This window comes from Alnus glutinosa, chromosome 1 (assembly GCF_958979055.1).
Source record: "Alnus glutinosa chromosome 1, dhAlnGlut1.1, whole genome shotgun sequence".
In the NCBI taxonomy this organism is placed as follows: Eukaryota; Viridiplantae; Streptophyta; class Magnoliopsida; order Fagales; family Betulaceae; genus Alnus; species Alnus glutinosa.
Window position 1 is genome coordinate 25,966,250 of NC_084886.1, and position 16,546 is coordinate 25,982,795.

Here is a 16,546-nt window from a genome sequence, read left to right on the forward strand (position 1 = left end):
GGGATAGGAAGGAATTGCAAGAACATCTTCAATTCAAACAGCCATGAAAGAGGGTAAAATGATGGAGTTGATATTAGCAGAGCTTGAAGAGGAATATGACAAGGCCATTGCCAAAATTGAACAATTAGAGGGTGAGGTACTGATCTTATACTGTCGAATTTTTTTACGAAATTTTACTTGCTGGTTCCAGTGGCTATTATCTGTAGATGTCAGAGGGCGATCTAAGGTTTAAATTCTAACTTTCTAAGTTGTTGTAAGTTGCATGCTAATTAATTAAGAATGTTTACGCACAATAGTCATTTTACAATAGAAGGAAATGCTAAAAAGACAAACATGTCCCTGCCTGATATAACTATGATGAACAAAAATGAAGGGCAAAACTGTTAATTGACGGTATCAAATAAAAATCACGGACTCAGATCCGAAGACATGGACCCCAATTCTAGCTTTCCATTTTTAGATGTTCAAACAGATGGACCACAATCCTTATCAGAATTGAAAATGAGGGTTTACGAGTACCATGCGCCACTTGCTCTTTTGTACTCAAAAGTGGTCTTCAGTTTTGACTTTTTCAAAGCACTCTCTTCATCTTGCTAAAGCTAATAGACTCTTTCCATTTTGGGAAGGTTCTCCGTGGGACCACTGCTTTTGGGGGTGTTTGGCAAGTATTTGTCGGATTTGGATCCCAAAATTGCCGAGGAAGCAATAGCTAAAATCGAGAACATAAATTTCCTATAAATCAGTTTGTAATAAATTTTTTATAACTCACATATAAGATTGACATGTGAGAAATACATGTTATTTAAATAGCATGTGCTTCTTACATGTTTTTTTAATAGCATTAATAAAAAAACATGTAATTCTCACATGTTTAAAGTCCTTTTTATACGTAGATTGTAGGAAATTTATATCCTAAAATTAAGACCATCAATTTAAATCAACAGCTCAATAGAAGCCACGTCAACAATCCACATGAAAAGATTCAATTAAATCTTCAAAACGAAACTTTTACTTTACATTCTTTTTGTTTTTTTGGGTGGAATTGGAGATTTTGATGATTTATCTGTATGTCTTTGAAACGAGGATATACACATGCAATTGGAGATAGAGAAGCTTCGTTCGGATTTTTTGTGTTTGTTTCGAACATATATAATCCCACTGGCCTCTATAGCTGTTTTTCTAAATAGTGAGTTGCGTGGATGGTTTTGTTGTCGGTGACATTTTCAATTGACGCATTCAGGTAATAATTATATATACTAAATTGACATTTTTTAAAATATATGGTTATAATTATAATAATGATGAAAGATAAGTAAAAAAATTTCAAAAGATATTTTATGTGCAGTTTTGAAGCTATGCAGTAATCAAAGGCCGGTAAAAAGATTTCAAATTATCTATTTGATAGAGAGTATCATACTAAGAGTTGCGCTACAGTGCTACTTGTCCTCAAATGTTTTACGAAAAAAAAATAAAAAATCAGTTCTGTAATTTATTTGATTTGCAATTAGTTCTAAAAAATTAAAATCAGTTCTGTAAAAAATAAATTACATTGACTGATTTTACATTTTTTTTTTCAATAGTTTAGTGTTGGTTAATACATATTTGTGAGGTGGTGATCGAAAAGGAGGGCGATGACGCCGCCATTTGTAACAAGGAAACGAAAAGAATTGTGGGTTTTTCCTATGGAATGGCCTCACACGTGTTTGTTGCTACCATATTAATTTTAAAATTACCATTGAATTAATATTTAATAACTGTTTATTACTCATTATATTGAAATTTTAAAAATCACATAAACGGATGGCTTAATTCTAACCTTGAAAAAAAAAAAAAAAAAGGGGGGGGGGGCGCTTAATTTTGACTTAAAATTCTTTAAATAGTTTATTAACTAATGTCATCTAGGAAATTGGGCTAGTTGTAGATTTTTAGGGTGTGAATATTCAAAATAAAACAAAAAGGAAGAAGGAAGGGAAAATAAAGTGACGAGGAAGACTGGTGTTCAATGTAGTATTTAAGATCTAAAAACTTTAATTTAAAAGAAATTTGAGAGTATCCTGACTTGACCTATTACCATAGACTTAGAATTGATGGCTTAATTCTAATCTTAAAAAAAATAAATAAATAAATAAAATAAGGAAAGAAAGAAAAAAAGAAAAAGAAAAGGTAATCCATATATATATATATATATAGGACGTTATTCAAATATGTGAAATATTTACTGTAGAATAAACAATATTCGTTAATTTAGGCTTCATTGATACGTTTTGTCCAATATTTCAACTTGTGCCTACCTTTTCTCCAAAACCAGCCTTCATTACTAATTCCGTGAATTTCAATTCCCAAATTGGCCTTACCTTGCGGGTAATTTTGCTTCAACCCTTTTTTTTTTTTTTTTTTTTCATTTAGTAATTATCGGGAAAACTTTCCTTTTTATCATAATTTCCATAGCAACGAGGACAAGTGATTGTCAAGGAATAAACTTTGAAAATCTTTGTGCGTTTAAGCTTACACAGCTACATTCTCCTAATAGAGGATAGAGGGAGAGGGAGAGGGAGGAAAGGAACGGCATTTTCTTTTTTAAACCGAACTGCTTTCATTACTAAAAAACACCTGAAGGTATTACAGATACAATCGTCGAAGGATAGGAGTTCAAGACCCCTGCACCCTTAAGCAAAAACTAAATTTAACTTTAAACAGCTGCCTAAAACATTAAGCACATTAGAAGAGGACGGATCTACCAACCACTGCCAACAAATCAGTCCAGTAAACATTTGTGCATTACCAAGACACTCTGAAACAACTGGAGACAACAAGGGAATAAACACCACCAACAGAAGAAAGAAAGAAAGAAAAAACATTCATTGTTATCGCCCGAGAAGTGGAGCTCGTTAGCTGAGAACCGGCGCGTGTCTTCAAGACCCCTGCAACAGCCCATCGCCGTGATCCACCAACCTCCACGAAACCATGGCCTAAAAAGTAAAAGCGTAAACCACACGCGCCAAACCAGGGAAAGAGTTCCCCGCGCGTGCAGGCTACGCTCCGAGCAGGGATGAGCAACAAGGCCACGGCTCGAGACTGCCGGACAGGATGGCAACGACGACCACTTCTGAGGGAAAAAAAAAAAATCAGAGACACGAGAGGAGGATGGCCGATCCCCAAAGCCAAAACGATACACGAGCCTTCCTGTCAGAGAACCGAAGAAAGAACAAACACAAAACTCCTCAACCGGATCAGGTCCGTGAGGAACAAAACCTCCGCTGGTTCAAGCCAGAGAGGGACAAACAACGTTCCATAGTCATAGTAGTCACAGCCTCGTGACCGATAGGTAGCAGTTGCTTTCTTGCATGGCAAAGGCAATAATGTTGAGAAAGTGGAATATATAGCTTGCTAAAAAAGGAAAAAAATAAATAAATAAATAAACAACAAATGAAATGATGAATTTCGCGGTAATAATGAGCTCATGCATGGCTATCCTCACATTGAATATAATTCAAATTACAAACTGATTATTGATGAGTTTGGGAATCGAAGAGAATAAGAATTATTTTAGAGTTTTTTTTTTTATTATTATTATTTTGAAAAATTGGGTTTTTGAATCCAACTCGGTTTCAACCCCTAAATCTAACCCCAAAATCAAGTTTTTTTCAAAAACAAACAATTTTTCTGAGTATATATGTTGGGTTCTCATGCACATGGGTCTACATTTCTATTTAAGGAAAGGAAATTGTGGACCCCGCAGATATCAATGTGCGCACATATTGAACTGGAAATGGTATTTGGAATTGACCAGACCACTTTGAGATTAATTATGCAAAGGGTCGCAACCCATCAGGAAAAGGTGCTGAAGGACAAAACACGTGAATATGTTGGAAAAGTATTTGGAATTTGTTGGGACTCTATGAGTAGATGCTGGCACATGCAATGACGCAGGAGTGGAAGACATGTGAAATGGAAACATAATTTCATTAAAAATTATGAAGGTTCTCATTAATGTCTTTACATGATGAGAGAGAGAGAGAACTGTTCTATAATAGATGGCTAATTTTTAATGAAGCTGGTTTTGCTTTGAGAGAGAGGAACCGTGTAGTCTCGCTGTCTGGGGCATGTTTGGATGGAGTGACGCACAAGGGGAGAGGGTACATATACAAAGAAATCAAAAGCTTACAGATACAAAGAGAGAGAGAGAGAGAGTAATCTCCCCATCGTAATCATATGCACATGCATGCCGTGAGGGAGTTCACGAGTATAGAGAGTATATATGCACATCCTAATCATAACAAAACTCTGGGTCCCACTTTAAATGAGTTGAGACGTCATAGCCTCATAGGGTCCCACAGCAAAAGAGTTGTCAAACATTTTTCCATCTTCTTCACTCTTTGGGTTGGGTTCCACCTTTCTTTTTTCACATCTGAGTTAGACTTGTTTTATGAAATTCCATCAGCAGGTGGGGGCAAACATGATCATTTTAAGTTCAGGCTATTTGTAGGTGGAGCCCCCCATCTGAGAGGTCCTCCACCCAGCTGGAAGAAGATCCATGTGAATGAGTCTTCCAAAACATACATGGATAAGGTAAGATAATGACATTATGACACACACATCCATACGTACGTTTAATAACTCAACGAAACCCTTTTTTATTTGGTAAGTTTTTTTGAGAGGACCCGTCGTTGATCCGACAAGTCCACATGGCCACCGACGATGCTTTAATTTTTTCGTACATCGATCAAAACGGTAGATATATTTATTTTATTTTTGCGTGAACAAGCTGGCATGCATCAGGGCATTTATTTTATCATTATTTTACAATTTTTTCCTGATTTCAAATGAAAAGGTTAGTTATTGCATGTACCGCTTATTTTTGAATTTATTCAAAAAGAGACAGAAAGAATTTATTGGACGGATCAAACTACTGATCTTAAGTGTAAAACCACGTTCGTTATTGTATTGTAAGGTATAAAACTCATTAAAGAGCTTCGTCTACTCATTTTCTTTGAATACTACAGTCAAATCATTGCACCCTCATAAAAGCATCGGACGAAGAGAAGTTGGTGTGTTGTCAAATCAAAGAGCAGCTTGATCACAAAATAGGGGCCCACATGGTCCCCACCACCATGCGTACCACAAATGCAGACTCTCTCTATATATATATACATTGATCCCGCGAACCACAAATGCAGACGCTCTTTTATATATATATATATATATATATATATATATATATATATTTGCATTGATCCAGCCAGGCGCAACTTTGTAGGTTGAAGGTTCTTGTCCACGTTTTCGGCTTAAGATGAAATATTCTACAATTTTCTTCAATTTTTTCTGGATGCTCTTAGTTTTTTCTTACGGTAATTCGTCGCATCCTCCGCTTCGACGTTTTTTTCTTTTTCTTTTTTTATTACATGTGTATACAATAGAATATTAAATCTCTTAGAATATAATAATGTCATTGTTTAGTACTGGAATGAAAGAAAAAAAGAAAATGATAGTTGTTTTTGTTAGTATTACATGCAATAGATAATAGAATTCTTAACATTCAAATTTTTTTCTGTTGAATTTCTTTATATTGTTGTGTAAAATCTTTTATTATTTTTATTTATTGTAGTTGTTTTCTTCACCGTATAATGATAGGATCTAAGTTTTTTAGCATTTGAATGAAATAATTTTGCATGTGGCTTAATTTAATCTTTTTTTTTGTTGAATAGCGGCAATGGGTTTAAGCGGGAGTAGTCGGTGTGGCCTGCTGAAAGATTGTACAACCGATGTTTGCAATACTGCTTGCACGAAGGCTTATGGCCCGGGGACTCGGTGTACATGTGCCGAGCCAAACGTTTGTTGTTGCATTTAAACGGCAAATGTTATTTAATTAATTATAAGTTTATTGTAATCTCCATCACATGAGAATTTAATAAATGAATTCTTGGTGTTGTCTTTTGATGATTATTAATTTAATATGTGTTTTTTGTCCGTAAGTAATTACTTTATTAATCAGGTTTTTGAAAAACAGAATGAATAAGTGACTCATGTTGTTAATAACTAATTCCAACACTCTTAGACAAGAACTATGCCATTTGTTCTCAAATTTTAAGTTAATAAAAATTAATTAATTTTAATATTTTAATACTGTCTCTCATGCATGGGTTAGCACCCATCACCAATATTAATGCAATAACACTTGTGCACGGACCACAAACTCAATTTTACTACATTGTCGTAATTGGCTGAGCTAATTAAAGCAATTTCAAACTATTTCAAACTTTTTTATACTTTATATCACATCAATCACTCCTAACTACTATTTAAACAAAAATTTCACAAATACAAAAGCTTGCCAAACACCCTCCTAAATTTGTGATAATTTTTTTTTTTTTTTTAAAAAAAAAGTAGCCCCGACAAAGTGTCTTTTTTTTTTTTTTTAAAAAAAAAAAAAATAAATTTAAATTTATTTTTAAATTTTTCCTATATTAGCATACAAACACTATACTATTTTTGGATACAAGCTTTTGGTGTTAGTCGATCTCTTTCCCATGCCACTAGCTTTATCGAAATCCAACGACTCTTAATTTTCTCCTGGCATGATTGATCATTGCACCATGTTTAACAGACACAAGTGCCATTGGTTTTTGTCATTATTGTTTGATGAAATAGAGAATTTTCCACGTGTTAGAACAGGAGTGGTCCAGAGGGTGATTGATCAATATGTTTCGGTTCTCAAAGTAGGAAATTATTTTACAAGTATGAAAATATTGATCATTGCTTTCTCCCATACTATTAAACATATTGGGGTCATATAAATTGGGTGACCCATGCATGTTTCGAATATAAGAGAGAAAAATACTGAACGTGAACGTATTATATATATATATATATATATATATATATATATATATATATATATATATATTATATTTTTTCCTGTATACGGTGTATGTATATTAAATATGATTTTTTTTTGATAGGTTTTATTAAATATATATTAAATATGTATATTAAACTTTATTAAGATTTTATTATTAAATATATATTATTTTTTTTAAAAAAAAAATTTGTTTAATCAATTTTTAAATTGCATAAATTAATAGATTTTATTTATTATTAGCATCGACTTAGAGCATTTCCAGCAGCTTCCCAACCATGTTCCCTAAATATAAGGAACAAAACTACTTTTTATTTTCCTATCAAAAAACACCCCACAACAGCTTCCCTTCATTTTTCCCTATATCATTAAATTTTTTTTTTTTTTTTTTACTTTTACTTCAATTAAAAGTAGGAAAAAAAAAGATAAAGTAGGAGAGATATAATATATTTTTGTGAATAAACAATTGAATGGGAAGTGAAAATTTTAGGGAAGCTATTGTGAATGAATTTTTGTAATTTTCTTAAAAATTTTCATAGAACTTAGAGAATAGACTAATTTTAGAGAAACTGCTGTGAATGCTCTTATAATATTCTACACTGATAATATGAGTATCAACGTCAACTACTGTAAGTCAACGCTGATACCAAAATAATAGGCGCGCTTCTAAATTTTGGCACGATTTTAAATTTTGGTTTAGAAATCAAAATTTCTGATGCTAAAAAGACTACTTTTTTTCCTCCTCTTATTTAGATCGTGATAGACTCTCTCTCTCTCTCCCCCCTTTTGCATCTGCAACCAACTCTAGAGTTTTTTTATCAATTCCACTGATAAGCAAGGTAAACAACTCTAGGGTTTTGCTTCCTCTGTCTTCTTCTTCTGCCTCTACCAATTTCACTCCAGTTCCTTGTGGAAGAAGGTGTAACAGTTGCCTTGAACTGAAACTGTAATTCAGTGAAGAAAAATGAAAAAAGAAGAAGAAGAAGAAATCAAGAAAGGAGATAATAGAAATAGAGAATTGTATTTGATAGGCCAATTCGAGATGGCTAGTCTCCAAGTTCTTGGCAATTCAAGGAGCCAAGGGCCTCCATCGTTTACAAGTGAACAAGCTAACAATTCAATTAATACCCTCCGAATCTCCCGCTGAGACTTATATAGCCTCTTACAAAACGCACGCCCCATAGATTAAAATGGCACTCCCTAAGAAAAGCTTAAAAAGACATAGTAAATGAATAAAACGACAAAGCTCTAGCTGGCCCACAAAACATGCCGTTTAATCCCTTCTAGAAGAACAGCTGGATTGCACTTCACTTTGCTTACTCCAGAAACTGCCACGTTACTTCACATAATAGACCTGTGACAATACTCCCTCAAGGTGCTACAATACTCCCTCCTTTAGAGCACCTTGCTCTCAAGGTGCCGGTGGAACAAAGCAAAAGATAGCCATGAATTATTTATGAACAAAACAAAGCAAAAGTGCTGGTCAACACTGCATGAACCACAAATGGTTTCTTTTAGCAATTGCCAACGCAATGTATGGTCAATGGATGGCCTTCAGCTGCCACATGTAAAGCAACTTTTTTCTTTTCTTTTCCATGTTAGAGAACTTGGCTTCTGTAATGGGACCACATGATTGCAACACGTTGATTTTGGACTAAAATACACAATATCCAGATTCTGCACCAGCCTGACCTCCTGAACCTTCCCTCACAACAGACAACATCTCCACCTGGATCAAAAACCCAGATGGCACCATTTGACCTGCCGTTGGACTGTGGTGTCAAACACTTGTGGAAGAAAATGGAGGCCCATGTTGTCATGTACAGACCTGATGACCACCTCAATTGCAAGACTCTGGCAACTACTTCCTCCTCTAGACTCAATTGCACGACTTTGACACCAAGGTTTTCTTGTAACCGCAGATTGGATTGGAATGTTGCTTCCCTATTTCTTCTTCCTTGTTCTGGTAGTACTCGTTCCCCTCCTGGATCAAAAACCCCGTAGTAGCACCCAAGGAAATATACACTATTAATCATCCCTACAGATTTTGGGATACATCACTCCACTTGACCGAGTAATTGGAGCCAAATGTAACTCTCCTCCTCTATTGCATTCCAAGCCCCATTTCCCATGCCAGCTTCCTTTTTCAGGCTTCTCTTATCACGGGCTCCATCATTATGATTATGAACACTCCACGGTATTATTGAGCTCGGGTGTACCAACATGAGTCTAAAAAATATAACATAAAATGCAGTAAGCCAGAAATTCCTTTGAAAGTCTCTAGTGCGTTGATAGTTGTCCTCCACTGTTTCATATTTACTTAACATTTCACTAACCAAGGCTGGCAAGGCACATGAGATTGTCTCCTTCAAGAAAAATCTACTCTTCCCAAAAGCCAAGGCAATAGCTGTACAAGTTGACTCTGAATTCAACTCTCCACTTCCATTTGCAATGTAAAGAGCACAGCTGGAAACTCCATGGAAGAGCACATGGAAAAGGTGAATCAAGGTTGTGCCACGTTTTTCCTTGAGAATGTTGAAGAGACCTATCATTTACACTGAAACTCAACTTTGAGCTCGCCATCTGAACGTCGACTTCTTGAAGATCACGAAGTCTGTCCTTCCAACGCCATCGGTGCCACAAGTCAAACACAACCATAGTAGAGAGGCTTGCTCGCATGGCAGAAGAGAATCTACCTTTGCTCACTTCTTCGCCAACAACAACGCACCTCAGTGGCTCAGAAGTTTCTGTAGATGACTTATGTGTTGGACATCCATTTTCACTTGATTGAATGTTCTCTGTTTTCATGTTGTTCTTGGAGAATGCTAAGGGCAAAAACACTGAAAAATATTTTTCAGTATCCTCAGGAAAGGGATCCATTCTTGAGTAATGGAAAAAAGCTTGATTTTGAGAGTGGCTAACAAAACATGTTTTGTTGCAAGTTATTTAGTCAGTCTAAATCTTCCTAAAGTAGAAGAAGACATGTGAATAAAGATTTTTTTTTGATAAGTAAGACATGTGAATAAAGATACGTAACTAAGTGTGTATATTCGTGCATGGATTTATTTGCATTGTTTAAAAGTCAAATTGAGGAATCTAATTATAAATTTTCTTCTCTTTCTGAAGCAATTTTGGACCTTGTTTTAGATTTTGATTGAGTGCAGGAGGCAGCAACATCAACAACAGCAACTAGAGAGGGGAGAGTTTTCACCTTGTTTGAGCCCTTCTGGGTTTGACTCTAGAGAACCCTATGACCTCAACCTTGGTAAGCTAACAGCAAGTCATGTGCTTCCCCCCGCTTTTTTTGGTTCTTGGCAATAATGATAATCAGCATGAAAGGTGGTGCTTTATTTTTTATTGATCATAGCCAAGGGGATAAATAATGAATAACAGTAGACTTTGTTTCCTTCAGTTCTTAGAGTGTCATAATTTTTTCCTTGAGAATGTTATGAGTATTGTGATCTTTAAGATTTTTGAAATTTACTGATTTTATTGCATAACTGTTGGATGGAGTACACCTTTCAATTCGGAGTTCTTTTCTGCTGAGCAATTCAATTATCATTAATGGGTTTTGATTTCAGGAAGTTTTAGTGGTGTTGGTAGAAGACCATTTTCATCTTTGAGAATGTTTACTGGAAATGCAAGCGTAGTTAAGCTTAGTGTCATCTATACTTGCTGGATAACGAACTAATACTAGTTCTAATGGGGAATGAATTTTGCTACCTCTAATTTGTGGTTTGATGTTTGTGTGTTGACGTAACACGATCTAATTGTTTTTCCACTGAGCAGTTCCAAGATATAGATGGATGCATGCATTTTCCTATTTATATTTTCCTAAGTAGATCCTTCTTTTCTTTATTTTTTCTCTTCTTATTTTTCAGGTTGTCCTGTTGGAATCACGGGATAGGATTGGTGGTCGAGTTTATACTGACTACTCATTTGGTTTTCCCATTGACCTGGGTGCATCATGGTAAAGTATACCTCTCATGAGAAATTCGAGTGTCATCTATTTATTAACTATAAAACTTATATATCATACATGATACCTTAGGTTGCATGGAGTTTGCAAGGAGAATCCCTTGGCACGATTGATTGGGAGACTAGGACTACCCTTATACTGTACTAGTGAGGATAACTCTGTGCTGTATGATCATGATTTGGAAAGGTGAGTAGGTGGTACTTTGTTGCTTTTGATGTGCTAAAACTTCTCTTATTTCTGCCAACTTGCATGAGTTCCTTTCATTTCAAATTCCAAATTTCATCTTTTCAGCGTGTTTCTAATATGTAAAATGTAAAAAGTTTGAATTTGTTAAAAGGGATCCATTTGAAAATAGAGGTTGGATCCTCTTAGCTATATTAAGACTTAAAAAAAAAACAGAAGACTATTTCCTAATGTTACTCTGGTTCTAGTCAGGTTTTATTGATACACTGAATTTTAATTTATTATCAAGCACTGGTATGTGGATTTGTTTAGTTATTTCTCTTTTTTTGATAAGTATGTGAAGTTGTGAACGTCAAAGCTAAAATGATTTGATTCCTTTAATTTTGATCAAGGAGAGGTTCTTGTACATTTTAGAATTTTAAACCAACATTCAGCCAGATTTGCATCTTATTCATATATAACATTTTTGTTTCTCCCTGTATTGCAGTATTGTTTTAAATTGTAACTCCATATCTCATATTTCTGCCAGCCAAACTAAAATATAATGAAGGACAAATAACTCATTCAAATGTACCGTTCGAGTGATTGTGGTAAAATTGTTGATACACTTTTTTTAAAAAAAAAATTATTTTTTTATCTTTTTATCTTTTCCTTCATGTTTGTGGCTTCCATATCTTGTAGGTCCCCTCTCTCTAACTCTTGCTGAACTTAATGATTGTGCTTCTCGCAGGGTTTTCTTTTAAATTGCTTAAACTCTGGTAGTTGTATCATAATGGTGGTTGAAAAGCCCCAATATTGGAGTAAAGCTTTGTAAAATTTAGTTGATTATGTTGTCACTGGCTAAAAGTTCCTAAGTATTATTTTATGTTATTATGTTGTGTCTTCCTGTAAAAATAACAGTAATTTCACTTCATAAGATTTTCTCCTTGTATGGATTGCATTGTAATATAGAGAGTTTAAGCTTCATTTCTATTTTGTGACATTTCTTCCAGTAACTGGAATTCCTACACTCTGAAGTAATTTTTCCTTTAATCTCTAAATTTGGAGCTCTGAATGGATAATTGTTTTGATTTCATATTTTCTTTCTTCTTTGCTGCTATGCTCTCTTTGATATGGAAGGGAATCAAGTGCCTCCAGAGTTAGTCACTAAAATTGGTGAAGTATTTGAGAGCATTTTGGAGAAGGCAAGTGATCTTTTATTGTTAATTATTTGATTTTAGTTTTTTAGTTTTCTTCCTAGATAACATTGTCAAAGTCAAATGCAGTTGCTGTAAATGCACTCAAATTGGATCTTGTGCTTCTAGTAATTGAGCTTCAAGTGGTATTTTGTCTAATGATGGACATTCATTTACTTGTTTTTTTTTTTTTTTTTCATGAATGCAGACAGATGAAATAAGACAGGAATTTGATGAAGATATGTCCATCCTGCGTGCTTTCTCAATTGTTTTTGAAAGGAGGCCAGAATTGAGGTTCAATCACATTAATTTCCATAATTGTTTCGTTTCTGCATTTATTGACAGTGAAAAGATGATTTACTTAAATTGACCCTTGCATACAGGATAGAGGGCCTTGCCCATAATGTGCTTTAGTGGTATTTATGTAGAATGGAAGGCTGGTTTTCTACGGATGCTGATACCATCTCACTAAAATGTTGGGATCATGCAAGTTTTATCCATCAGAAGTTTAGATATTGCATGGCTTCTTGAAATCTACATGGTGCATTAAAGGGGAATTTCATATTTTCAAGATGAATGGCAAAACAAGAAGTGTACAATGGCAGACAGTAGAATCTTAGGTTTGCATTGTGGTTTCTTATGTGGGAACTTGAAATGAGCAAGTACTTGTTGACATGATTAAAGCTTTTAGAATGTGTGTTTTCTTTTCTTTGTGCCCAATCTTTCATTTTAGCCAGTGGCAATGTAGCATAGAAATATTTGGTGGGAAACTGCATTTAATATGCAAAGTAACATCTATATGCTATTCAATTAATTAGATTATAAACCCATGTGAAATCATAAATATCTTTTTCTTTAATTGTTCTACTACTTGTAGCCTATACTAAGTGGGGTAACTTTGATTCAGCAGAACTATGAAATCAAGTAGTCCTGTCTCCCAAGAACACCATAATCTTTGTCTTTACTTCCAAAGGAAATACCATGTTATAAATATTTAGAGCACATATCTTAAAATTGAACGCTTTGGTTTTGAGTATTACGATGAAGTTCATTTTTTTCCTGTCCAGGTCCTTCATGCAAAAATTTACAGACCTTTTATATAATAATTTTGATGTAACACCTCTATGCATTTGTTTTATATCAAAATGTAAGCAGTATAATCAACTTAGACATTTTTCTGTTCATTTCAAATTCCAAATTTCATCTTTTCAGCCTGTTTGTAATATGTAAAATGTAAAAAGTTTGAATTGTATTAAGTTTCCCATCTATTTGTATGTTTCATCCTTTTCTTTCTTGTGTGTAAATTACGAAATGTGTATAAATTACTGATGGCGTATTAAAAAATATATATATATAATTTTTTTTTTTCTAATTTTCTAGGGTATTAGCATCCGCTAATGGCTCATTAAATTTTTTTTTTTATTTTTTTTTATTTTTTATTTTTAGGTCATTACCGTCAACATAGTGGATACTAATGACCTATTAATTTTTTTTTTTAGGGCATTAGCGTTGACTCAGTCGACGCTAATGACCTAATTTTTTTTAATTATTTTTTAGTGTATCAGCATCCACAAAAAGTTGACGCTAATAATAGACTATTAGCGTCGACGTAGATGTCGACGCTAATAGTCTATCATCAGCGTCGACTCATGCCATATGTGGTATAAGTTTTAGGGTCGACCCCATACATCATTATGTCGACGCTAAAAGTCTATTATCAGCGTCGACTGAAGATGATCGGCGGAATATTATCAGCGTTGGGCTTTTAGCGTCGACTTTTGGACTTTAAGCGTCCACTTGGTGTTGACGCTAATAAGCAAATTTCTTGTAGTGTGGTTCAGATGCTATACGAAAACTAAGAAAGAAAATCTATATCGAAGGGGTCGCCACAATTTTAAAAGTTAAACTTGGGATTTTTCTTTTCTTGGTGTGCAAATGCAATGCAGGAAGCTAATTGGAGCAAGATATTTCAACAAAGGCTATGTTTCGTATTCGGGGCCACTCAACTCTTTATTTGAAACGGCACTTGACCATGAAGGTCATGGCAAAGGTATGGTCATTGTGTCTCTCCTTTCAATGTTTATTTTATTTATTTATTTTTATAAGTAATTGACCCAAGGGGAGATCTTCCATTCCATTGTTCTGTAAGAACTGAGCTAATTATTGATGCCTTCTCAAATATTTCTAATATCTTTATAGATATTAAATCAAGTGGCTAGGTGGAATGGCACAAAGGTTGCCGTAAAGAGACTTGACAAGGACAGCTATTCAGACCCTGAAAGCATGTATGTGATCATCTCATTTTGACATTGTTTTTAATATGTATGTTGGATCAGTCTTTACTTTTTGGAGTACCAATTTCCACACTGATTGGCATGGGAAAGAGAAGAGTAGAGAAGGGGGAAACATGAGTAGTCTCCCTCCATATGCAGGGCGGAACTACTCACGCCCTTGGGGGGTTCATAGCCCCCGCCAAAATTTTAAATTTGCATCTAATTTTGATTCTCTTTATAATATAAGCTGGAGCAGAGCTTCAAGCAAAAAAGAAAGAGGAATAACAACCTATATGTGAATTTTTATTAGAGCTATATAAATAAATAAATAAATAAATAAATAAATTAAAAAAAAAAAGAGGAGGGAAGAGAGGGAGAGAGAGATACAGTGTTGATCCTTCATTAGTTCCTTAGAATCAGCTTTGATATTTTACAGACATTGGACATAGTGGCATAAAATCCAGATAAATTCTGAGTTGTTGCACTTGCAGCTGGTTCAAATGTAACTCTTCTTGCATATCAGGTAATAGTCTGATACATAACATGTCATAGAACTTGCAATGGTTTTGTTTTTTCAATTTACAGCAAGCATTAAATTTTAGGGAAATTATGTCACAAACCCCTTGTGCTTTCGTGACTTTTGACATTAAAACCTCAGTTTTCAATTTGATGAAATCAAGAATCACATGTTAAATATTTGTAAATCGATAACTTCTTTAGTTCTTTTGACTCTTAGTTTCAGATTCGGCTTTCCTCAACCCTGCAATTTCGCCTTCCTCGATACCCTAAATCTCCGATCCATCATGTAAGTCTTTTAGTTTAGTGTAGATGCAGTTCTGTCAAAAAGGTTCTATTTTTTGAGAAGCTAGATATTGTTACTCATGGTGAAAATAAGGGTCAAGAAATGGAAATTGCAAACCAAAAAGTATAGCAGGTTCTGAGATCAATAACAACAAGGGGTGATGACATAATTTACCCTAAATTTTAACAAGACAGTTTGACCCGTGTCGCTTGACTTTTTTACTCACTTGAGTATGATCTTGCTTTAACCACTGGTGGGTCTCATTTTTCACTTTGTAGTTGCTCATGCAAGTGCGGTAATATTTGTGAGAAAAATTCATATGTTTGTGGGTCAGGAATGTAACAATCCAAGAACATAAATTTGGATTTTATGGTTCTACTTGGTTACTAAGAACTTGTCGAGATAATGAAGGGAGTTTTGAATCTTTCTATGTTTTTGTTTTTTTCATCTAGATTACTTGTTCTTGGCAATTAAGTGGAACACATTTGATAGTGAATGGAATTTTTTGTTTTTGTTTTTGTAGAGAATAATTGGCTGATATTTGCATTGTGGCTTTTATAATGCGTTGCATCTGTATTGAATGCTGAATTGAAAGAAACTTGGTTTAAAATTTAAAAATTATACATGTGGCATTGTGGTAGTAGTGTGATACTACTTTACACAAGCATTTGCTTCTTCACGCTTTGTTTCTTTCGATGTATGCCTATTCTATAATATAATATATCTATGATAATTAAATTATAATGTTAACAATTATAGTGATACATAACATCCGGGAACCAATCACGTGCATTGCATGCGCCATCCAATTAGTGTGTGTGTATATATATATTTATTATTTTTATTTTTAAGGTATTAGCGTCGACTAGCCTCTTAAATTTTTTATTTTTAATTTTTTTTAAGGTTATGGCTATTAAAAATATATATATTTTATTTAAAATTTTTTTAGGTTATTAGCGTTCACAAGAGTCGACGTTGATGATAGACTATTAGTGTCGACATCTATGTTGACGCTAATAGTCTATTATCAGCGTCGACTTATGATAAATGTGGTATAAGTTTTAGCGTCAACTGAAAATAGCATTAGTCGACGCTAATAAGCGATCATCAGCGTCGGGCTCCACCGGCCATCCTCCACCGGTATTCTTTCTATCTCTCTCTCCATTGATCTATACATGGGTTCTGCTGAGCATTTTTATGGGTATGGATTTTTTTTCTTCTTCTATTCTATGGGTATGGGTATTTGGTGTTTGGCATGCACTGGATTATCTTCAAAAT

At 34.3% G+C, this 16,546-nt stretch overlaps 1 protein-coding gene and 2 long non-coding RNA genes across 3 annotated transcripts; all 3 read left to right on the forward strand.

Moving 5' to 3' along the window:
- The first annotated feature begins 5,229 nt into the window (after nucleotides 1–5,229).
- LOC133878990 (uncharacterized) lies at nucleotides 5,230–5,967 on the forward strand. Its single transcript, XR_009902029.1, has 2 exons — nucleotides 5,230–5,348; nucleotides 5,706–5,967. It is a non-coding gene; the product is annotated as an uncharacterized LOC133878990 (long non-coding RNA).
- A 3,976-nt stretch (nucleotides 5,968–9,943) lies between these two features.
- On the forward strand, nucleotides 9,944–12,205 carry LOC133858756 (polyamine oxidase 3-like). The gene is made up of 4 exons (XM_062294221.1): nucleotides 9,944–10,121; nucleotides 10,738–10,826; nucleotides 10,908–11,021; nucleotides 12,138–12,205. The coding sequence occupies exons 1-4, from the start codon at nucleotides 10,107–10,109 to the stop codon at nucleotides 12,166–12,168; spliced, it is 249 nt and encodes an 82-aa protein (XP_062150205.1). The 5' UTR covers nucleotides 9,944–10,106; the 3' UTR covers nucleotides 12,169–12,205.
- Nucleotides 12,206–12,211: 6 nt separating this feature from the next.
- On the forward strand, nucleotides 12,212–15,729 carry LOC133858757 (uncharacterized). The gene is made up of 4 exons (XR_009898578.1): nucleotides 12,212–12,487; nucleotides 14,140–14,243; nucleotides 14,393–14,478; nucleotides 14,903–15,729. It is a non-coding gene; the product is annotated as an uncharacterized LOC133858757 (long non-coding RNA).
- The last annotated feature ends 817 nt before the right edge of the window (nucleotides 15,730–16,546 follow it).